The 25,984-nt window shown below is 40.2% G+C and overlaps 1 protein-coding gene across 1 annotated transcript; it reads right to left on the bottom strand.

The window, feature by feature from the left end:
* Positions 1-768: 768 nt before the first annotated feature.
* Positions 769-25,984, bottom strand: LOC118391102 (spindle and kinetochore-associated protein 2). The gene is made up of 7 exons (XM_035782127.2): positions 25,884-25,984; positions 4,700-4,789; positions 4,330-4,506; positions 4,139-4,213; positions 3,814-3,856; positions 3,413-3,554; positions 769-3,223 (listed from the first exon to the last, which is right to left on the bottom strand). Exons 1-7 carry the CDS (start codon positions 25,914-25,916, stop codon positions 3,097-3,099), a joined length of 687 nt encoding a protein of 228 aa, XP_035638020.1. The 5' UTR covers positions 25,917-25,984; the 3' UTR covers positions 769-3,096.

The following is a 25,984-nucleotide window of genomic DNA, read 5'->3' as shown; positions in this document are numbered from 1 at the left end:
TTTGTTGTCTGTAGCCACCACAGCCCAGACTGCCTCAGCCCCCAGCCAAGGCCAAATGGACCGGTGAGAACTCGGAAACACTTTACTTGACACCCAGCATCTTAACCATGTCATAATTGATGACATAACATGTCATAATCTGTAATATGATAATAACACTGTAATGACACATTTAGACTCATTGTGACGTGTTATTTTATGTCTGGTTATGACACCTACATACAGTGCCTTTGGAAAGTATTCAAACCCCTTGACTTCCACATTTTGTTACGTTACAGCCTTAAATGGATTTAAAACAATAATACTCCTCCGCAATCTACACACAATGCCACATAATGACAAAGCAAAAATAGGTTTAGAAATTACTGCACATTTATTAAAAATTAAAAACTAATACCTTTGGTAAAGTAAATTGATTGGATATGATTTGGAAAGGCACACACCTGTCTATAAGGTTCCATAATTAAAAGTGCATGTCAGAGAAAAGAAAAAAACAATCCATGAGGTTGAAGGAATTGTCCGTAGAGCTCCGAGACAGGATTGTGTCGAGGCACAGATCTGGGGAAGGATACCAAAACATTTCTGCAGCATTGAAGGTCCCCAAGAACACAGTAGCCTCCATCATTCTTAATTAGAAGAAGTTTGGAACAACCAAGACCCTTCCTAGAGCTGGCCACCGGCCAAGCAGGTAACCTAAACGTAAAAACAAAAATGTACCTCTTGTAACAGCGTTCGTCTGTTGAAGGAGAAGCGGACCAAAATGCAGCGTGGTGGTTACTCATGTTCTTTAATAAAGAATAAACGATACATGAAATAACTATATAAATACAAAACAACAAACGGAACGAGAAAACCTATACAGCCTGTCTGGTGAACAACTACATAGAGACAGGAACAATCACCCACAAAAACGCTCACAGAATATGGCTGCCTAAATATGGTTCCCAATCAGAGACAACGATAAATCACCTGACTCCGATTGAGAAACGCCTCAGGCAGCCATAGACTAATTAGTCACCCCACAAAACCCTAAGACAAAAAACACACCACAATAACCCATGTCACACCCTGGCCTGACCAAATAAAGAAAGAAAACACAAAATACTAAGACCAAGGCGTGACACCTCTGGCAGTTTACCGCTTACCTTTGTACGGTTTCACGTTATTCACTGGACATGAACTGCTTAAATTTTAATAAAAACGGGAAAAAATGGGGTGTTCCAAACCGTTTGACTGGTAGTGTATGCCACTACAGATATAAATATATGGGTCATGACAGTGTTATGACTATATTATGACAAGTTATGTCAGCTGTTATGACATATCTTGGGTGTCAAGTAGTGTTACCGAGAACTCACTATACTGGGCATATTATACATACATTAAACCAAAGTAAGTTACAGTTCACATAACACATCGACCTCCCTTAGGTGAGGTGTCAGAGTTGTTGGCCAGGATGAACCAAGGGTGGCTGCGGGGCCCCCTGGCAGCAGTGACAGTAAGGAGGAGGAAGACAGATTGGGACAGCGGTCAGCAGTTGGACCCCCTGGGGCATAGTGATAATGGCTACAGGTCCTCTCCAGCCCCATCCCCCGTCCCTGCCTCACAGCCCCATCCAGAGACAGCCAGGTCTAGTAGTTCTTAGTTCACGTAATAGTTATATGGTATAACATAACATAGGAGTAGCACACCCCCTTTAGTTAAATAAAGGTTAGGAGCAGGACCAACACAAGGTTCTATGGTAAAATCAACCGTACAATATATGATTATGTAATGTATTATGTGTGTTCCAAATAGAAGTTTCAGTGCAGATGAATGCTTAAGCTTTGTAATTCATAGGCGATCGAATAAACCCCCACTTCCTTCCATTCTGCTAGCAAACGTACAATCTTTGGACAAAAAAATTGATGATGTACACGGAAGATTAAACTACCAACGGGACATTCCAAACAGTAATATCTTATGCTTCATGGAGATGTTGTTGAACGACACTATCAACATACAGCTGGCTGGTTATACGCTGCACCGGCAGGATAGAACAGAGGCGCCTGGTAACATCTGGTGCACAAGATCTAAGGATATTTTCCAAATGCACTGTACTACAATTCGACCATTCTGTTGATTATGTTCTAACATTCTCCACTACAATTCACTCACCTGTTTGAAAATTGATCCTTTTGGTGGTAAAAACTATTACCTTTTTTAAGCACTTAAACATGTGGCATGACAATACATGTATTCTTTGGTTCTGCAATTCTGATAACTTATCATAACGGTTTTTAATTAATTTACCATCACTACTGTTAATACATTTATGTGTTACCTATTGTAATTTCACTCTGCCCTAGTGCATTACCAATTGATCAGATTTTATCAACACAAAAGCAAACTTAAATCAACCAATGTAATGGTTTGTTTGCATCTGCATTTTAAAACTTTTATGGATTCATTTAAAGTTCCTGTTCATTTTAAGTAATTGTTTTACATACTTGGGAGAAAGAGACTTTAAACTGTACATTGAGATGCTAATACATGTTTGCACGCCTTGTTAAATTCATTTTTGATTGGGTGTATACCTGGGCAGAGGGAATATTTCAATTTAATGAATGCTCATAAAATTCATTGACACTCGACACAAGACGTACAGTACAGTTGGAAAGTCAGTGGCATTAAATCGTTCATCACATATTTACAGGTGAAATGTATTTGGCTGATACATTAGCCAGAAAACACTACATACTTATCCAACATTAAACTCTTTACAAAAATAGTGCACCTTAATTTACAATATGGCCCAACAGCCTTCTACTTACAGCACCCTAGAAACATGTGATGACTTGATTGCATCTGGAATTCTTGCTTCTGATGTCAATTCCTTTTGAAAGAATATTCTGGGGTGTCATTTAAGAAAAATATCTAGCAAATTAAAATCGAACCACAGCATATGTAGGCATGAGGATTCAACTGAAAACCCTTCAATTAGGCTAATATGCCTCGCAAATGGACAAGGAGAGATGGGCAGAATCAGTCACTTTTCATCACATAGTGCGGTGGGGTCTTATATTTTAACCTCTCGGCTATGCAGGTTCCTCAGTCTCACATTAGCAGACGAACATGCCCTTTCTTGTCTAGCTCAATGAGAGAGAGGTGCTGCAACGTCTTCAGCTTGGCGTCGCTAACCTTCATGTTCATCTGCTTCATCTTCTGCAAACTGAGGGCACCACTGGAGAAAGAGTGGCAAAGTTGGAACTTGCAAGAACATCCACAAAATGCATACAACTTACTAAACATTCATATGACTCTGGTCCAGCAGTTAACTGTTCAGATTTAAAACAATTCGGACATTGCCTTGACAACTGGGGGTTTCTGTGTAAAGGTATATGCATCTCAGCACGAACATGACTCGTCTGACCTGTTTTTTCTGAAGGAGAAGTACTCGTGCAGCTGCTTGTAGAAGGCATTGAGGTTGACCAGCTTGACGTTGGCACGCATGCTGCACGGCACTGCCTCCAGTGTGGCTTCACTCAGCTCCTCAAACTCGCCCTCCCTCGAGGCTGTGGACAGAACACACTCACGTTCGCTTCAGTCGCCATATTCCTGTCTGTAGAGTGCGGAGCCCTTTTTTGGGGTTTCACATGGATTCCTTGAGGAGGGATGTTGTCATTTTTGGCTGTTATAGTATCAATATAAATTCTCCAAATTGAACATTTCCTATTTAGCTATGTACATAATATGTTGGTTACAAATGACTTCAATAGGGGTTTGTGTCTAAGACATATGCAGAGGGGAGACTTGGGGTTAACCATTACTTACACCGAGGCAGCTCTTGGGCTTGAAGCTCCAGAGACATCGGTACCTGTTAACAGACAAACATTGGCATATTACAGTTATATTACAATATATTGTAATACTGGGATATTACAAGACGACCATAACATTTCACTGAAGGAAAGAGTTGAGAAATCCTGAGCAGAAAAGCTATATATTTCTCTGAATAGCATGGGCCGTAAAATTGGACAATCAAAAGTAGTGCCCATACAAAGTCAGTGTTACACAGAATGACGTCTGTGAAATATCGTTCCTCCACACACTCTAGTCCTGTACGCAATGACACCTTAGCTCCAGCAAATGGACTTACCTCTGCTGTGTTTTGATTGACTGATAAACCAAGGAACTCTGCAGACTCCTGCTCAGTCTCAGTCAGTGTTGGAAGCTACAAAAAAGTACAAGTGCAAATATTAATTCTGAATTGCACATGATTTAAACCACCCTTTAACATTGAAAATAGTTGGTTGACATTGTCGGATGTACGTAGAGGGAATAGTCTACCTCAACGTCAGCAGCCTGCTGTAACTGTCGCACCAGCTGCACAGTGGTGTCGAGGTGCACTCTTATAGAGTCCATTGATTGCTTCTGCTCGGCTGCGATCTCCTGCACTTGTGTGCACAGGGCCGCATGCCTCGTCTTGATGGCTGACAGGTTCTCCAGCAGCTTCACAGGGTTTTCCTGTGGTCACGAGAATGTGCGTCATATTGATTTAACAGAATGTTGGCTACACTCTCTGCATGGCAGAAGTTCAGAGATATATTATATACACTGTAGCATTGCCTTTTGTGGATAGAGTGGAAAGGGGTTGGGTGACTTGTCTGTTGGTCTGTTCTGAGGACATGTTTGTAACTCAGTACTGTGGTGTATTCACCTCTGCTGCACTGTTCTCTGGAACATTAGTCAGGAAATCCAGCCGTAGCCGCTTCTCCATGTACTCCATGTCAGCCTCTGCCTTCTGGAACTGAAAGGACAGTTGGTTTAGTGTACTACAAGCCTGACACAATCATTATTACACACAGAAAATCATTGCATGTGCAGATCTGTCAATACTATGAACTATGGTTGCAAAGTGTCGTAACTGTGAGAGGACATTTCTTTTTTTGCTGAGTTTATATGTTGGGGTCATTGAAGGGTGAAAAGGGTTTATAAAGCATGTTTTACTCCAGCAACAATAACCTGTGGAGCAGCAGGAGAAATCCCGCGCAAAATAGGCTCTGTATGCTGTGCGCGTAGGATAAATAAGATAAACGATGACTAACAGATACACACACAGGCCAATTTAAATTACACAAAATTATGCAATTGAACCTATAGACCGATAAAAGCATGACAGTCAAATCCATTTCCATGGATTGGTATTTCCATCAATTAAAAAGCATTATTTCGCAATGCATTTTCCTTTCTCCCGGTAATTTTAATTTAAAAATCAGCTTTTCATAATATTTTTGGGCCAAAAGCCATGGTGTTCTTTGGATGCAACTCGGTATTCTTTGTCCTCCAAACACGACAAGTTGAGTTTTTACCAAAAAAGTTATATTTTGGTTTCATCTGACCATATGACATTCTCCCAATCTTCTTCTGGATCATCCAAATGCTCTCTAGCAAACTTCAGACGGGCCTGGACATGTACTGGCTTAAGCAGGGGGACACGTCTGGCACTGCAGGATTTGAGTCACTGGCGGCGTAGTGTGTTACTGATGGTAGGCTTTGTTACTTTGGTCCCAGCTCTCTGCAGGTGATTCACTAGGTCCCCCCGTGTGGTTCTGGGATTTTTGCTCACCGTTCTTGTGATCATTTTGACCCCACGGGGTGAGATCTTGCGTGGAGCCCCAGATCGAGGGAGATTAGTGGTCTTGTATGTCTTCCATTTCCTAATAATTGCTCCCACAGTTGATTTCTTCAAACCAAGCTGCTTACCTATTGCAGATTCAGTCTTCCCAGCCTGGTGCAGGTCTACAATTTTGTTTCTGGTGTCCTTTGACAGCTCTTTGGTCTTGGCCATAGTGGAGTTTGACTGTTTGAGGTTGTGGACAGGTGTCTTTTATACTGCTAACAAGTTCAAACAGGTGCCATTAATACAGGTAACGAGTGGAGGACAGAGGAGTCTCTTAAAGAAGAAGTTACAGGTCTGCGAGAGCCAGAAATCTTGCTTGTTTGTAGGTGACCAAATACTTATTTTCCACCATAATTTGCAAATGAATTACTTAAAAATCCTACAGTGTGATTTTCTGGATTTTTTTCTTCTCATTTTGTCTGTCATAGTTGAAGTGTACCTATGATGAAAATAACAGGCCTCTCATCTTTTTAAGTGGGAGAACTTGCACAATTGGTGGCTGACTAAATACTTTTTTGTCCCAATGTATGTTGAAAATGTTGTGGGAGATGCGATGGATCATTGGGGATCATTCAATATTCCCTTTATTTTGTTGTTCAGTGAAATCATCCAATGTGAAGAGTCAACTAATTTAATTAAAGTTCAATTCATAACGAAATAGCTTTTTTATTTCTATTGGAAGGATTTAATAATTTGCATCTATGTCTACTTATGTTTAGGTAAAAGGTTTATGTTTCTGTCTCCATATGATATGGTAAACAAAATGAGTGAAATAATCAATCACATCTGTCGAAGACTTCGGCCACAAAACTGTTGCTTCCCGAAAAAGGTGCATGATGAAATATTTGAGTGCCTTCTGTGAGGCTTTAACCAAAACACTGAAACCCTAAAAGCAACATTTCACTACTCAAAGTGGACAGCAGAGAAAATACTGATAGGGTTTCAGGACTTGGGATCAATCAAATGTTTTGTCAAAATGGAGTGGGGGAAAAAAAATTATCGGGGTTGAGTTCAATAGGCACGTAACACAAAACAGATTCACAAGGTGTGAAAGAGAGAACATTTAAATACAAATAATTGTCAATTTTTGTAAGTTTAGGTAGATCCTCCTCCTAATGAGAAATGGAAGCTGACTGGTGGGGACAAAAGTTTGACTTGCTTTGATAGATTTCTCGTCATTCCCTCTCCTGCAGAGTAAGATTATTGCTCAGTTGGACTCTGCCTGAATTAATAAGACCATTGATCTTCACTGCACATTTGAATGAAATAACAACCCCCCCAATCGCACCTATGCCTATTCCAGAGTTCTAATTCTTAATTATAAGCACATCCATTCCTTGAGGTGCAATGGGCTTTGCAGGGCTATTTGGGCTTTGCCCTATTTGTTTTGATTTAAGCGCTTCAGTAGTCGGTATTCAGACTTACCTTATGCAGGTGCGCAATGGGCTTTGGAGGAGTGGACCCCACTGATTAAAATTTTATTCAACCGCTGAAAACTCTCCCACTTGCTAGCCCACAGATTTCTTTGTTAACTTTCCATTCAAAAGGGGTTTTCAGGACATTTATCTAAAGCCATCCATTAAAATACAATGTACCTTTAATTTGAATTTTCGCGACAGAAGAAAGCCATCTAATTACAGTCTCCTTTTCAGCTATAATTGGTAGATCTAAAAATACTCATATCTTTTAGACTATTTAGGGTTAGGAAAGTGTTAATGAATCAAACAAACAGGGTTGGAAAGCCTTTATGCACAAAATGTATTGGTGAATCCTAAATACAGTGGTTTGATTCATCCTGAAAAGGTACCATATTCAATTGTTCAATTCATGAAATATTTGAAAAGGGATTAAAAGTGTACAATAGGGGATTGAACAATAGTCCTTTAAATCTACCCTAATCCTCATGGAACTGATGAAAACAATTCAGTTGTTGTGAACCATGCGCTAGGCTCCAGGTTTGAACAGCAATGTATGGTCTATGTTCCATATAGCCTATTCTTGTGTGAAGTTGCTATAGACCACCAAGTCCCAACAGTCAGTATCTGGATAATGTGGGAAAGACTTGATAATGTATGAGATCTCAACAGAGATGTACAGTGCATTCAAAAGTATTCAGGCCCCTTGACTTTTTCCACATTGTAAAGTTAGACTTTTTCTAAAATTGAAAATATATATATTTCCTCAACCTACACACATTACCTCATAATGACAAATCAAAAACAGGTTTTAAAAAATGTTTGAAAATGTGTTATTTAAATTAAAAACAAAGTCCTGAAGCAACTCCTGCCTTGTCCGTGTGCTTAGGGTCATTGTCCTGTTGGAAGGTGAACCTTCGCCCCAGTCTGAAGTCCTGAACGCCCTGGAGCTGGTTTTCAACAAGGATCTCTGTACTTTGGCCATTCATCTTTCCCCTCAATCCTGACTAGTCTCCCAGTCCCTGCCGCTGAAAAACATCCCCACAGCATGATGCTGCCAGGTTTCCTACAGATGTGATGCTTGGCATTCAGGCTAAAAAGTTCAATCTTGGTTTCATCAGACCTGAGAATATTGTTTACCATGGTCTGAAAGTCCTTTGGGTCATTTTACTGTGGGCTGTGCTGTAGGCTACTCTTTACTAGTTAACAAGGCTGTGCTGCTGACATGGCGGTCCTTCTGGAAGGTTCTCCGATCTCCACCGAGGAACTCTGGAGCTCTGTCAGAGTGACCATAGGGATCTTGGTCACCTCCCTGACCAAGGCCCTTCTCCCCCTAATTGCTCAGTGTAACAGCTCTCTTCTATCTCCTCCTCTGACGAAGAGGTGGAACAAGGATCGGACCAAAATGCAGCGTGATGATGATTCATGATATATTTTAATGAAGGAAAAAACTATACATGCAGAAACGACAAAATAATGAAATGTGAAAACCGAAACAGCCCTATCTGGTGCAAACACAAAGACAGGAACAATCACCCACGAAACACTCAAAGAATATGGCTGCCTAAATATGGTTCCCAATCAGAAACAACGAAAATCACCTGCCTCTGATTAAGAACCGCCTCACGGCAACCATAGACTTTCCTAGACAACCCTACTCAGCCACAATCCTAATACCTACTAAAACCCCAATACAAAAACACACCACAAAATAAACCCATGTCACACCCTGGCCTGACCAAATAAATGAAGACAAACATACATACTTCGACCAGGGCGTGACACTCAGTTTGGCAGTGCGGCCAGCTCTAGGAAGCGTCTTGGTGATTCCAAACTTCTTCCAGTTAAGAATGATGGAGGCCACTGTGTTCTTTAATGATGCAGACATTTTTTGGGAACCCTTCTCCAGATCTGTGCCTCCACAAAATCCTGTCTCGGAGTTCTACAGACAATTCCTTCAACCTCATGGCTTGGTTTTTGCTCTGGCATGCAGTGTCAACTGTGGGATCTTATATTGACAGGTATGTGCCTTTCCAAATCATGTCCAATCCATTGAATTTACCACAGCTGGACCCTAGTCAAGTTGTAGAAACACTGAGGATGATCATGGTAAACAGGATGCACCGGTTCTCAATTGAGTCATATAGCAAAGGGTCTGAATACTTACGTAAATAAAAATGTGCAAACATTTCTAAAAACCTTCTTTCACTTTGTCATTGTGGTATTGTATGTAGACTGATGGAAAAAATATATATTTTAGAATAAGGTTACAACATAAAAAAGGTGGGGAAAAGGGATATGAAAACTTTCCGAATGCAGTGTGTGTGTGTATATGTACAGTTGAAGTCGGAACTTTACATACACCTTAGCCAAATACATTTAAAGTCAGGTTCACAATTCCTGAAATTTAAGCCTAGTAAAAATCCCTGTCTTAGGCCAGTTAGTATCGCCACTTTATTTTAAGAATGTGAAATGTCAGAATAATAGTAGAGAAAAATATATTTAAGCTTTTATTTATTTCTTTCATCACAATCCCAGTGGGTCAGAAGTTTTCATACACTCAATTAGTATTTGGTAGAATTGCCTTTAAAATATTTAATTTGGGTCAAATGTTTTCGGTAGCTTTCCACAAGCTTCCCACAATAGATTAATTTTGGCCCATTCATCCTGACAGAGCTGGTGTAACTGAGTCAGGTTTGTAGGCCTCCTTGCTCACACACGCCTTTTCAGTTCTGCCCACAAATGTCCTATAATATTGAGGTCAGGGCTTTTTTTATTTGATTTTTTTACCTTTATTTAACTAGGCAAGTCAGTTAAGAGCAAATTCTTATTTTCAATGACGGCCTAGGAACAGTAGGTTAACTGCCTGTTCAGGGGCAGAACGACAGATTTGTACCTTGTCAGCTCGGGGGTTTGAACTTGCAACCTTCCGGTTACTAGTCCAACGCTCTAACCACTAGGCTACCCTGACCACTCCAATACCTTGACTTTGTTGTCTTTAATAGATTTTGCCACAACTTTGGAAGTATGCTTGAAGTCATTGTCCATTTGGAAGACCCATTTGCGACCAAGCTTTAACTTCCTGACTGATGCCTTGAGATGTTTCTTCAATATATTTACATAATTTACTTGCCTCATGATGCCATCTATTTTGTGAAGTGCACCAGTCCCTCCTGCAGCAAAGCACCCCCAAAACATGATGATGCCCCCCTGTGGGATGGTGTTCTTCGGCTTGCAAGCCGCCCCCTTTTTCCTCCAAACATAAAGATGGTCATTATGGCCAAACAGTTCTATTTTTGTTTCATCAGACCAGAGGACATTTCTCAAAAAAGTACTCTCTTTGTCCCCATGTGCAGATACAAACCATAGTCTGGCGTTTTTATGGCGGTTTTGGAGCAGTGGCTTCTTCCTTGCTGAGCGGCCTTTCAAGTTGTCGATATAGGACTTGTTTTACTGTGGATATAGATACTTTTGTACCTGTTTCCTCCAGCATCTTCACAAGGTCCTTTGCTGTTGTTCTGGGATTTATTTACACTTTTCGAACCAAAGTGTCTCTTGGAGAGAGAACGTGTCTCCTTCTTGAGCGGTATGATGGCTGCGTGGTCCCATGGGGTTTATACTTGCGTACTATTGTTTGTACAGATGAACATGGTACCTTCAGGTGTTTGGAAATTGCTCCCAAGGATGAACCAGACTTGTGGAGGACTACACGTGTTTTTCTGAGGTCTTGGCTGATTTATTTTCATTTCTCCATGATCTCAAGCAAATATGCACTGAGTTTGAAGGTAGGCCTTGAAATACATCCACAGGTACACCTCCAATTGACTCAAATGATGTCTGGAATTTTCCAAGCTGTTTAAAAGGCACAGTCAATTTAGTGTATGTAAACTGACCCACTGGAATTGTGATACAGTGAATTATAAGTGAAATAATCTGTCTGTAAACAATTGTTGGGAAAATTACTTGTGTCATGCACAAAGTAGATGTCCTAACCGACTTGCAAAAACTATAGTTTGTTAACTAGAAATGTGTGGAGTGGTTGAAAAACGAGTTAATGACGCCAACCTAAGTATGTAAACTTCAACTGTATCTCAAGCTTAAACGGAGAGATTTTGATGGGAATTCTTTGTATTATGTTACATAGATTGACGCACCGGAGCCTCAATAGACGCTTGGGGTTTTTAATTTTTGGTTGACAAGATTAGCAAAAATTTAGGCATGACATGCAAACAAACGCTGAGCCTTCATCTTCATGCATAACGGGCCAAATGATGAAAGACTGTAGCAATAAATTCCGCAAAGCTAGTGTGGAATAGTTTAAAAAAATATTGCCATCGATAAAAAGGACAAACCACCTGGAACCGACAACCTGGATGGTAAATTACTGAGATTGTGGGAGCTGTTATGTTAGATTTCAGTGGAGCATAACATATTGCTGAAAAAACATAGGTGTTATGGATTAACATCCTCTGCTTTATCATGGATGGACAGTTACCTATTCAATCGAACAGAGGGTTTTCTTTAATGGAACCCTCTCTAATGAAAATTTGGTGCAGTGTGGTGTGCCGCAGGGCAGCTGGCTTGGACCATTATTTTTTCTGTGTTTACTAATAACCTTCCACTGACCTTGAATAAAGCCTGTGTCTATGTACGCTGACAACTTCACAGTATACACATCAGCTGCAACAGTAAAATAAGTAACTGACACTCAATATAGATCTCCAGTCAGTTTTATAAATCGGTAACTAGCAATAGGCTGGTGCTAAAAACTAAAAAGCATAATTTTTAAGACAAATCCCTCGCTTAACCCTAAACCTCATCTGGATCTATTCTTGAATTGAGCAAGTTGAAGAGACTAAACTGCTGGGTGTCACCCTAGATAGCACACAATCATGGTCAAAACATATAGACTCAATGGTTACTAAAATGGGAAGAGGTCTCTCCATGATAACGTGTTGCTCTGCTTTCTTGATATTTCAGCTACAGGTCGTACAGGCCCTAGTTTTGTTGCACCTGGACTACTGTCCAGTTGTGTGGTCAGGTGCAGCAAGGAAGGACATAGGCAAATTGTAGTTGGTCCAAAACAAAGCAGCACATAGATGTACACGGAAGGGGTATGTCAATCTCTCCTGGCTCAAAGTTGAGGAGAGATTGACTGTCACTATTGATCTTTGTGCGAGGTGTTGAGGGTACCGAACTGTCTGTTCAAGCAGTCGACACATCAGTATCACACAAGACACCACAAGTTCTCAATGGGATTAAGGTCTGGGGAGTTTCCTGGCCATGGACCAGTTATCACTTTTGCCTCATGGAAATGCGCTCCATCATGCTGGAAAAGGCATTGTTCGTCACCAAACTGTTCCTGGATGGTTGGGAGAAGTTGCTCTTGGAGGATGTGTTGGTACCATTCTTTATTTATGCCTGTGTTCCTAGGCAAAATTTGAATGCGCCCACTCCCTTGGCTGAGAAGCAACCCCACACATGAATGGTCTCAGGATGCTTTACTGTTGGCATGACACAGGACTGATGGTAGCGCTCACCTGGTCTTCTCCGGACAAGCTTTTTTCCAGATGCACCAAACAATCAGAAAGAGGATTCATCAGAGAAAATGACTTCACCCCAGTCCTCAGCAGTCCATTCCCTGTACCTTTTGCAGAATATCAGTCTGTCCCTGATGTTTTTCCTGGAGAGATGTGGCTTCTTTGCTGCCCTTCTTGACACCAGGCCATCCTCCAGAAGTCTTTGCCTCACTGTGCGTGCAGATGCACTAACACCTGCCTGCTGCCATTCCTGAGCAAGCTCTGTACTGGTAACTGCTCTCCTTGAAGTTCTTGATGATCCGATAAATGGTTGATTTAGGTGCAATCTTACTGGCAGGAATATCCTTTCCTGTAAAGTCCTTTTTGTGCAAAGCAATGATGACGCCACATGTTTCCTTGCAGGTAACCATGGTTGACAGAGGAAGAAGAATGATTCCAAGCACCAGCCTCCTTTTGAAGCTTCCAGTCTGTTATTCAAACTCAATCAGCATGACAGAGTGACCTCCAGCTTTGTCCTTGTCAACACTCACATCTGTGTCAACGAGAGAATCACTGACATGATGCCAGCTGGTCCTTCTGTGACAGAGCTGAAATGCAGTGGAAATGTTTTTTGGGGGATTCAGTTAATTTGCATGGCAAAGAGGGACTTTGCAATTAATTGCAATTCATCTGATCACTCTTCATAACATTCTGGAGTATATGCAAATTGCCATCACACAAACTGAGGCAGCAGACTTTGTGAAAATTCATATTTGTGTCATTCTCAAAAATGTTGGCCACGTCTGTAGTGCTATGTATAATTTATGCATATTATGTATTTTATTTGTTATGTTGTTTCCTGTTTGGACCCCAAGAAGAGTAGCCGCTGCCTCGGCTGCAGTTAATTGGGAATCCTAATACAAAATAAAAATGATTCAAATAGGCTACATGTAATACTTTAGGCTTATATGATCCACTATTACTCGCAACCTTCAAAAACAACCACACGAATGTGATAGAGGAAAGAAAGGTAAACTAACGATGTAATGGAATGATACATTTAGGCTATAAATTTAAAGGAAACTAAAAATCACTGCACTAAAGTGGCAGTTATTAAGTACTGTATGTGGTTATTACTGACAGTGGCTACAGATAGTGGCTAATATTTAATACAATATGATAGAAATCGTTAAAAATATATATATATATATATATATATATATATATATATATATATATATATATATATATATTTAAAAAGTCTGGGCGGTAAGGGGGAAACTCACCTCATCCAACACCACCTGGGTTATGCACAGCATCCTATTTTGTGGCAGAATGCTCACCACACAAAGTGGAGAGGAGTGATATATGCCAATTAGGAATGAGGGGGATGATTAGGTGGCCATGATGGAATAGGCCAGGTTTGGAATTTAGCCGTGACACCGGGGTTAACACCCCTATGTGATATTTAGTGAGGACACCAGTTTAACATCTCATCAGAAAAACAGCACCCTACGCAGAGCAATGGTCCCCTTCACTGCCCTGGGATCTACTTAGACCAGAGGGAAGAATGCCTTTCCAGCAGCATCTGGTCTCCCATATAATTATGTAAAATATATGCAACAAATTCTCCACTAACAGGTTTGTTCCAACGCACCGCACCACAAGCAACGCATAACTGCATACCGATTACTGACTTATCATCATGGTTTGCATTTTCAACACCACAATCAAGTAGAATATGTCAAATCTCGACAAACAGAAAATACTCCCTACTCAGTATTAAAGGCTTGATTTGACAGTCTCAGAATGTCATTAAACCTTTATGTTTAGTAACAGATGGATTCAGTTTGGATGCTGGAATTATAATCGAGTGGAATGGATGAGCTTCCAAAGTATCCTGTAGGCTAATCATATTAAAACATTATGACTAGTTGTGTTTATGCCTCACACAAAAAGGTAATACATTCTAAAAGTTAAATGACAAATATGTAGGCCATATTGAAGCATTCGGTTCTAGGTCAAGGAATAGCCTCTCGGATCGGAAAGGAGGAAGAACGAGTATTAAGCTTTCCTGATTAACTGGGCTTGCTGGGAGCATAGGCCACAGGACGACTTTGGTGAAGGATGATCATAACAGACAGCGCATCAGTATCACAAGTAAAAATACAGCCAGACTGTCCTGCTACTGTAACTTTCTATAATCTGTCGAGAGTAGACTCGCAACTGATCCAAATGGAATGAAACATTCAAATAACAGGGCTTTTGGTAATTATTCAAATGACATTTTCACTGCAGTTTACAGGCTAGAGAATTGTACTCACTTGAAAACAATAATGCAATTTGTCATTGGATTTTGGTGTTGTAGGCTAGTCTAATTAGTATAATTGTATTGTCCCGAAAGAGCAATAGGGGAGCTTTTTAAATGACCTGTCTTCACTGTTCTTTCATGTGCAATGACGCACCTGGCCTCTCCGCTTGTGGATGGATATACAGTGCATGGATATACAGTGCATTCGGAAAGTATTCAGAACCCTTCGCCCTTTTCACATTTTGTTACATTACAGCATTATTCTAAAATTTGTTAAATAAAAATTCTCCACAATTGACACACAATACCCAATATTGGCAACGCAAAAACAAGTTTCGAAATGTTTGCAAATGTATAAAAACAGAAATAACGCATTTACATAAGTATTCAGACCCTTTGCTATGAGACTCGAAATTGAGCTCAAGTGCATCCTGTTTCCATTGAGTTTGCAAAAAGGCACCTAAAGGACTCTCAGACCATGAGAAACAAGATTCTCTGGTCTAATGAAACCAAGACTGAACTCTTTCGCCTGAATAACAAGCATCATGTCTGGAGGAAACCTGGCACCATCCCTACGGTGAAGCAGGGTGGTAGCAGCGGCAGGGACAGGGAGACGAAAGATGAATGGAGCAAAGTACAGAGAGATCCTTGATGAAAACCTGCTCCAGTGCGCTCAGCACCTCAGACTGGGGCGAAGGTTCACCTTCCAGCAGGATAACTGCCCTAAGCACACAGCCAAGACAATGCAGGAGTGGCTTCGGGACAAGTCTCTGAATGTCCTTGAGAGACCCAGCCAGAGCCCAGGTCTTGAACACATCTGAAAAACTGAAATTAGCTATGCAGCGATGCTCCCCATATAACCAGACAGAGATTGAGAGGATCTGCAGAGAAGGGAGAAACTCCCCAAATACAGGTGTGCTTGTAGCGTCATACCCAAGAACACTCAAGGCTGTAATCGCTGCTAAAGGAGCTTTATAGTACTGAGTTACGGGTCTGAATACTTATGTAAATGTGATATTTCAGTTTATTTTTTTCACCAAAAAAATCTAAAAAACAGTTTTTGCTTTGTCATTATGTGGTATTGTATGTAGATTGAGGGGGGGGGGGGTAACCTATGTAATAGATTTTAGAACTGCAACAGTAAAGTAACAAAATGTGGAAAATGTCAAGGGGTCTGAATACTTTCCAAATGCACTGTATATTGAAAACTGTTGCAGATTTGTATGATTTTGTTTGTGGTATGACCGCTAGTTAACCTATTGCAGATCTGGACAAACGATCCACCTACCACTATGGATAGAGGGCAGGCTAGACAGTCGACTGGTAGACTACATTTACCCGTGGTATAGTAAGCGCTCAGAAAAGCGTAGTGCACAAGGGAAGTACCAAACCACCTCGATAATGGAGGCACATACAAGTGGATGAAAAGATTTGGCTATATGGAAGACATAATAGTAAAACCTGCAAAATGGCAAATGTAAATCAGGGGGGGGGGGAAATAAAAAACGCACTACCCTCTTGTGCCAATTTTTTTTGTAAACGGATTACCTAAGTCTCATCAATAGCTCTTATCAATTTATAAATTACAGTGCAGAGAGATTATTATTTCCCCAATAGACATAACAGCAAAGCTCTTTTTTCAAATGGAACTGACAGGTTGATCGACCTTATTCATGGTTTCCTTGCGTGTTAAGGTCGTGGAATTAAGACAAGATCAGAATATGGGGTTTCTGTGATCTCCACCCCAAATGAATAACTGACTGACACATGAGTTGTCCCATGCTTAAATTCAAGGTCAGAATACTTGCACAGAGAAAAGGGAATAAGGTTCCATTTAAGCGAGTAACTCCGGTCTGATTCCCCCCCCTTTGGTGAGGAAAGTGGCAGCTTTCGCCACTTTGTCCTACAGTTTTTGCGGCTTCCAAAAGTGGTCTTTGCTGCTTTCAGATGCTTTGACAATACTATTGCACTGCTAGCTGTCCAATACAGTAGTGCAATGAAGTCAGAGCACCTGCAAACAGCTTTGTTGAGCAAAGGTTCACATCTACACCTTACAAAACCTCCTTGGGAATAATCCCTGGCCAATGCCCTTTTAACATTGCACTGCTTTCATTACAGGGTCACCAGTAGGACAATATAAAAAGGGGCACTGGACAAACAGACACAACATAATGGATTCCTCTTATCCTGTGTTATCAGTCCTGAAATAAAATTGGGGACATCCAACCTCCTGTCAAACAAGAGAAATAATTAACTACATGACAGAAACTTTAATTGGATTGGCGGAGCCAGATCAATAAAAAATATTAACGGGTGAATCAAATTATCTAAACCTCAAGTAAAACCAGTTTTGAAATGCAGTGATCGACAGCAGAGAGAAACAAGCAAGTGAAGCTACATGACTTTGGGGAGCTGAATAGATAGTGAATGCATCATATTTTAATAGTCTAGTTACTACCCACTGGGCACAAACTGGTTGGCAACATATTGTGACGTGGAATCTACGCGGAAATACATTTGGTTTAGAAAAAAGTAAATCAACTGTTGTTTTAAGGGTTGAATTTCAACCACAGGATTATGTCATCATTGTAACAAATTATCAACATCGAGTGACAATATCCACATTGTTATGGAAGCCAAGTTATACCGTGTATAAAAATAATTCACGATAGGTGTTATGGAAATAGGAAGTGTCGGTAGAATTTTATAAATGCGGACAGATCATTTGTTTGGTCGACATGGTGGGATATTTGTGTGTCGGTAAAATTAATTATGCGAGGAATGGCGGTAGAAACGCCTTTAAGTGCAACTACTGATATAATAACAATCATATCGAAGTAAAATTGGAATCACGCAACGATAGTGTCATCCTCCCACTACAACTCGGGAAACCTTGCAGTTTATTAGGTTACAGATTAAATCAATTATGAACTTCACAGGGTAGTGAAATGGCACGGTGATGAGCTTGATGCTCCTTTCCAATAAATATCGAGGGTCTTATTCTGGTGACTTAATGTTCAATGGTTGACAGCAGTTTGAAAAATAAAATGTTTTTGCTCGATCCATAGTAATCTAATCATGTCGACCGATTAATTAGGGCCGATTTCAAGTTTTCATAACAAATTTGGTTGCCGATTTGGCCATTTAAATTTTTTTTTTTTTTACACCTTTATTTAATCTTTATTTAACTAGGCAAGTCAGTTAAGAACACATTCTTATTTTCAATGACGGCCTAGGAACGGTGGGTTAACTGCCTTGTTCAGGGGCAGAACGACATATTTCTTTACCTTGTCAGCTCAGGGATTCAATCTTGCAACCTTACAGTTGACTAGTCCAACGCTCTAACCACCTGCCTCACGAGGAGCCCGTCTGTTACGCGAATGCAGTAAAAAGCCAGGGTAAGTTGCTAGCTAGCATTAAACTTAATCAATCATAATCACTAGTTATAACTACACATGGTTGATGATATTACTAGTTTATCTAGCGTGTCCTGTGTTATATATAATCGATGAGGTGCGCATTCGCGAAAAAGGACCGTCGTTGCTCCAACATGTACCTAACCATAAACACCAATGCCTTTCATAAAATCAATACCCAGAAGTATATATTTTTAAACCTGCATATTTAGCAGGCAATATTAACCAGGTGAAATTGTGTCACTTCTCTTGCGTTCATTGTACGCAGAGTCAGGGTATATGCAACAGTTTGGGCAGCCTGGCTCATTGAGAACTAATTTGCCAGACTTTTACGTAATTATGACATAACATTGAAGGTTGTGCAATGTAACAGGAACATTTAGACTGATGGATGCCACCTGTTAGATAAAATACGGAACGGTTCCGTATTTCACTGAAAGAATAAACATCTTGTTTTCGAGAGGATAGTTTCCGGATTAGACCAAATTAATGACGTAAGGCTCACATTTCTGTGTGTTATTATGTTATAATTAAGTCTATGATTTGATAGAACAGTCTGACTGAGTGATGGTAGGCACCAGCAGGCTCATAAGCATTCATTCAAACCTTCAAGCCTATCAACTGAGATTAGGCTGGTGTAACGATGTGATGTGAAATGGCTAGCTAGTTAGCGGGGTGCGCGCTAATAGCGTTTCAAACATCACTCGCTCTGAGAATTGGAGTAGTTGTTCCCCTTGCTCTGCATGGGTAACGCTGCTTCGAGGGTGGCTGTTGTCATTGTGTTCCTGGTTCGAGCCCAGGTAGGAGCGAGGAGAGGTACGGAAGCTATACTGTTACACTGGCAATACTAAAGTGCCAATAAGAACATCCAATAGTCAAAGGTATATGAAATACAAATCGTATAGAGAGAAAGAGTCCTATAATTCCTACAACCTAAAACTTCTTACCTGGGAATATTGAAGACTCATGTTAAAAGGAACCACCAGCTTTCATATGTTCCCATGTTCTGAGCAAGGAACTTAAATGTTAGCTTTCTTACATGGCACATATTGCACTTTTACTTTCTTCTCCAAGACTTTGTTTTTGCATTATTTAAACCAAATTGAACATGTTTCATTATTTGAGGCTAAATTGATTTTAAAATAAGTGTTCATTCAGTATTGTTGTAATTGTCATTATTACAAATACATTAAAAAAAATGTAAAAACATTTTTTTTTATATCAGCCGATTAATCGGTATTAGCTTTTTTGGTCCTCCAATAAATCGGTATCGGCGTTGAAAAATCATAAATCGGTCAACCTCTACAGCCTACCCGCACTGAATTTGAGAGCTATTTGCTATAGCGCAACTGCCAAGACCAAAGCAGGCACATTTGCTACTTAACACAAATGTTTGTGACAAAACGTATCGGTACATTTGAAAATGTGAGGCAAATACATTGAACTTTAGATTTTTATTCTGTACATGAAAACTTAAGCGAAAAATGTCCATGTGCAGTACTTCACGCACTCATTTCTATCTGCTACAAGTCAGTTTAGCAGAAAAACCACTACATTTTCTTTGATGCATATTTTAGAATATTAGCATGAAAGACCTGTTTTTGCTTTTTAATTATGTGTGTAGATTAATCAATTTTAGAATAATGCTGTAACATAACATGTGGAAAAAGTCAAGGGGTCTGAATACTTTCTGAATCCACTGTAGGCCTTGGTTTCAAACTTTGGCTGATTTCAAATGTAATCTTCTAGTTACTCATTAATATGTTGGATTCACATCTTCATCTCAACCAAAAATAAAGATAAAGAACAGTGTTTTCCACAAGCACATTGAGTAGCCAGCCAAATAGAAAAAGTAGCCAGATCCCACCCAGGTTAAGAATGTTTTGCTGAACAAGCTCTATTTTGGTGGCATCTGGTACATTCTAATGCCTTGATTCCATCTGAAATACACAGGAAAGTTATAGTTGGTAGACTATTGTGCACCGGGGCCTCCCACTCTTTCTATTCTGGTTAGGGCCAGTTTGCGCTGTTCTGTGAAGGGAGTAGTACACAGCGTTGTAAAAGATCTTCAGTTTCTTGGCAAATTATCACATGGAAAAGCCTTCATTTCCCAGAACAAGAATAGACTGACGAGTTAAAAAAATAAAAAAGGTCTTTGTTTCTGGCCATTTTGAGCCTGTAGTCGAACCCACAAATGCCGATGCTCCAGATACTCAACAAGTCTAAAGACAGTTTTATTGCTTCTATAATCAGAACAACAGTTTTCAGCTAACATAATTGCAAAAGGGTTTTCTAATGATCAATTAGCCTTTTAAAAATGATAAACTTGGATTAGCTAACTGGAACACAGGAGTGATGGTTGCTGATAATGAACCTCTAAAAATACTTGTTTAACAACTGACCCACAGATTTCAAGCTTCCTTTTAAGAGGTTCTCTCCACTATCCAATAGAGGTATGATTGACCAATGAAGCAGGTGTTAATCATGGGCTTTGCTAAACTGAAAGCAGCAGTTCACTACTCAATTGTCAAAATGTTTAGATCAGTAGACCTATATAAATATCTTTGGAAATACCATATAAGCATCATAATCTTTTTAAAACAATTCAATCGGTTTTCTTTTACCATATTTTGGACCAGAGTGAGGCAGTGATTTGAGTCTTTTTGGGTATGACGCCACAAGCTTGGCACACCTGCATTTGGGGAATTTCTCTCATTATTCTCTGCAGATCCTCTCAAGCACAGTCAGGTTGGATGGGAGCGTTGCTGCACAGCTATTTTCAGTACTCTCCAGAGATGTTCGATCCCAAAACCACTCCTGCATTGTCTTGGCTGTGTGCGTAGGGTCATTGTCCTGTTAGAAGGTGAACCTTCGCCCCAGTCTGAGGTCCTGACCAGGTTTTCATCAAGTGTCTCTCTGTACTCTGCTCCGTTCATCTTTCCCTTGATCCGGACTAGTCTCCCAGTCCCTGCCTCTGAAAAACATCCCCACAGCATGATGCTGCCACCACCATGCTTCACCGTAGGGATAGTGCCAGGTTTCATCCAGACGTGACGCTTGGCATTCAGGCAAAAGAGTTCAATCTTGGTTTCATCAGACCAGAGAACCTTATTTCTCATGGTCTGAGAGTCGTTAGGTGCCTTTTGGCGAGCTGTCATGTGCTTTTACTGTGGAGTGGCTTCTGTCTGGCCACAAAGGCCTGATTTTTGGAGCACTGCAGACATGGGAGAACATTCCAGAAGAACAACCATCTCCACAAAGGAACTCTGGAGCCCTCTCAGAGTGACCATTGGGTTCTTGGTCACATTCTCCCCCAATTGCTGTTTGGCTGGGTGGCCAGATCTAGGAAGAGTCTTGGTGATTCCAGACTTTTCCATGTAAGAATGATGGAGGCCACTGTGTTCTTCGGCACCAGAATGGTACCCTTCCCCAGATCTGTACCTCGACACAATCCTGTCTCGGAGCTCTCCGGACAATTCCTTTGACCTCATATGGCTTGGTTTTTGCTCTGACATGCACTGTCAACTGTGAGACCTTGTATAGACAGGGTTGTACCTTTCCAAATCATGTCCAATCAATTGAATTTACCATAAGTGGACTCCAAACAAGTTGTAGATGCATCTAGAGGACGATCAATGGAAACAGGATGGACTTGAGCTCAATTTCAAGTATCCTAGCAAAGGGTCTGAATACTTATGTAAATAAGATAGGGCTCAGTGGGGAAATTGGGGATGCCCTGCGTTGCTATCTATTGCCTAGGACAAAAAACAGCCAGGGTTTCACTAAATAAGCTATAAGTACAATTATTTTTATTGCATATTTAGGCCTAATTAAATTGACACGTTTGTTCATTTTCAATTCACTGGCACAGTGTAGAGTAGTTTAGCCATACTCATTGATAGCCTAATCCATACTTTAATATACTTGTGGTGAATTTACGAGGCATTGCGAGATACAAATCGTCAAATATATAGGCCTAGCCTATGTGCACACTTCCAACTGTCTGCCTTGCCCCTCTCTTCCTCGCTGGGTCGCCTGATCTATCTCTTCGCTATAAAAGATGCCAGTGTGTGTGTTCAGTCTTCAGTCCGTTGCATGTAAAATAGTTTACGGTAACCTAATCATAGATAGCCCCTACTTACTTTAGTGAACTTGCGAGACATTGCAAGCCAAGAAATTGCAAAATACAGCTTTTGATTACCGATGCACAGTTCTGACTGTGTGCATGGTGGCTGACTTGCCTACCTACCTACCTAGGGGCTGTGCCCCTCCCCTCTCTCTTGCTAACCCACGAGATTGTGTTCTCGAAGTAGCCTACGTATACAATCAGTCTCTTTCTTTCCAAAAATACTGAATCTTCGGAGTTGAATCTTGACACCACTAATAATCTCTATAAGCCAGAATGTTGAATAAAATAACATTTGAGGTTACTTTACCTGTTGTACATGCTGTTGGTCCTTTTGGTGGTAGGTGTAGATAGGGTCACAGGAAGGTGTTGTTCACCCACTTTCTGAGGCACCGTGGGTTCTGACGTTTATTACCAATCTCGACTCTTTGCACGTGATGCACAATATGTAAACATAGTCGAATGTAACCAAAAGTAGTCTCCCGAAGCACATTTCCTCGCAATCAGCTGGAAGTGTTTGCCGTTTGGTCTGTGGTTCATTTAGGCCAGTCCATACTGTGCAAGTGTTTGACACTGTGCGAATTGCATCAGTATTGAAAATAAAAACCTGGATGTACAAACCGATATACAGACCAGTGTACTGAAAGTCAGGTTAATAACACTTAGTGCTGAGCGATTAGTTATTTTTGAAGTAGGTTTGGGTCTTTAAAAAATTATCACGGTTTTCGATTTCGGTTTCCATTCTGTTGGTTGAATGCTGTAACAGAATAAAGCAATTTATAATTCCCATGATGGTAGTGACTGCCCATGAATGCTTATCACTTAATAACCATATTTTATTCACAATACTTTAATAAAATATTTCAGTTATTTATATTACATTTGTTTTACTTGATGGCTTTATTATTTCATTTCACCTTCTCATCTCTATTTTGTAGTTCTTCAAAGTAAATCAGGCAAACTTTTACGACTTCTGAATACTAACTATCATTCACTTTGATTGTGTATTTTCAGGTAGATACCTGGCGAAGCAATAGGTGCTCTCTATATTCCGTCATGATCACGCATTCTTCTCTTCCATAGCAGGCATAAAATAAACAGACCGGACAAGTAGATGTGCAAGGGATTTTGGTCAGTAACCATGTTTCCATCGACAGTAAAGTCATACCGTATTTTTTATATTTTATTATCACAACAGATGTGATGGAAACTGGAAGTTTCGGTACAATTTTATAGATGCCAACAGATCATTTGTTCATTGGACATGGTGGGATCTTTGTTTCGGTAAAATGTATTATGCGAGAAATGGCGGTTGCCTTTATATGCAAATACTGATATAATAACCATAATATTGACGCAAACCTGGAGACATGTGATGATATAGTGTCTGGTCCTCCACTACAACTCAGGAAACTATGCAGTTTATTAGGCTACAGATGAAGTAAGTTATGACGAACTTCACAGGGTGTTGAAAGTGCACACTATGAAGTTGATGCTCCTTTCCAATAATTATCAAAGGTCTTATTCTGGTGACAGAACACCCATGCATACCCCACAAGACATGCCACCAGAGGTCTCTTCACAGTCCCCAAATACGGAACAGACTATGGGAGGCACAAAGTACTAGAGCCATGACTACATGGAACTCTATTCCACATCAGGTAACTGATGCAAGCAGTAGAATCAGATTCAAAAAGCAGGTAAAAGTATACACCTTACGGAATGGCGTGGACTGTGAAGTAACACAAACATAGGCACAGACACATGCATAAACACACACATGATAATATACACACTATACACACACGTACATATGGATTTGACATTGTAGATATGTGGTAGTGGAGTATGGGCCTGAGGGCACAAAGTGTGTTGTGAATTCTGTAATGTTTTTAAAATTGTATAACTGCCTTCATTTTGCCAGTCCTCAGGAAGAGTAGCTGTTGGCAATTGGGGATCGATAATAAATACATGATTGATGCTCTCGCTCTGTATCTGTGAGCTGTTGACTAGAGCACATGTGCCAAGACCAGAGTAGGCACCTTTGCTATTCAACAGTTTCTGACAAAACTACTGGTAGAGTTGAAAATGCAACAGAAACCAATTTTTATTCGGTACATGAAAGTGCACACAAAATGTAAGTTGTGTCATGCACTGAGTTCTCTGCAACAAGTCAGTTTGGTGGAAACACACCACTGGAGGGAAAACATGCATATTTTCTTCATGCAGACTTAAGAATACTTGCATGAAGATCTGTAGCCAATTGGAAGGAAACCTAGCTATTATAGTTAATTACCACATTTTGTTGCACTAAACTATGTAGAATATTGGCCTGTTGGAAACTACAACTTTCTACTACATTGCACAGTTCATTCAGGCTGGATCGTATTTATCGATAGAGAAACTGTTCAAAGTGTGCATTAAGCTCACAGAAAAAAATGCAAATAATTGAACCAAAAATACAACATTTTGGATAAATAGCTCAGCACAAATAACATTACTCTGTCGATATTGTCTCAATTTTCTAGCAGCAGAAGGACAAACTGCACAGACAACCGGTAGAGCAAGTTTAAATGTAATTGTATTAAAACATTCTGGCTTGTATGGAACATTTACCTAATACTCTACATAAATGTCTCAGGACCTATATACCAATTTATTGTGTATAACAGCCTGATTAAATCAGACTAAGTGATACCACATTGAGATTCAACAAACTTCTGGCTGACTTTGAGTGAGTTAATAAAAGATTGAAATCTCATTGTTCAATGTCTCAACCAAATACTACCCAAATGTCCACGTTGAAATAACGTGGGGTGCCCAATCTGGCTAGTTTGTAACAGTTGCATACTGTACGTTTGATAAGGGCCGTGATTGGAACACCCACAAATGTTATCGTTCCAAACTCTCTCCTTTATCTTTCGATTGGCTAACAACGAATGTGTACAACTTTCAATTGATTGCGTGAAATGTCGCTTTTAAACATGAACGACCACGTACAACATGAACGACCACGTAAGACGAAGAGCGAGCGCGGGGACATCGTCTAATTTATGTCCTCTTTGCAGGCGCAGTCTTTCGTACTCATTGTGAAACGTGTGGCAAACAAGCCATCGAGATAGCTAACTACCTAAATAAACACTGAACATGAGCAACGTGACACAAGCGAACATTTTTTGCATTTTGGTTTTCATTGCAGAAAACACTTAGCTACAATGGTATGTTTTCGTGGTTTTTTTCCTGGAAATATTTTTTTCCTACGAAAATGGCAGATTTTTTTTATATTTTAGCTCCTCTCACTTTGCTAACGTTGCATTCCTATTTTTGACGCATTTCCTCAAATAGCTAATTGACCACAGAAAAGCCTAACTAAAGACTAGGAGCATAGGTTTACTTTCGCTGGTTTAGAAATTAAAGTGGTTGTAAAAGCTTACCATCGCCTCCAGTTTATCAACTGCTGTCTCCATGTTGAGTAGTTTACGTTCCGTCTTCTTCTATGGTAGTATGGCGGTCTGCAAACTAGCTATAGAAGTGC

This window comes from Oncorhynchus keta, chromosome 12 (genome assembly GCF_023373465.1).
Source record: "Oncorhynchus keta strain PuntledgeMale-10-30-2019 chromosome 12, Oket_V2, whole genome shotgun sequence".
Lineage (NCBI taxonomy): Eukaryota > Metazoa > Chordata > Actinopteri > Salmoniformes > Salmonidae > Oncorhynchus > Oncorhynchus keta.
The sequence above is the reverse complement of the archived record's forward strand: the minus strand, read 5'-3'. Positions and strand labels throughout refer to the sequence as shown.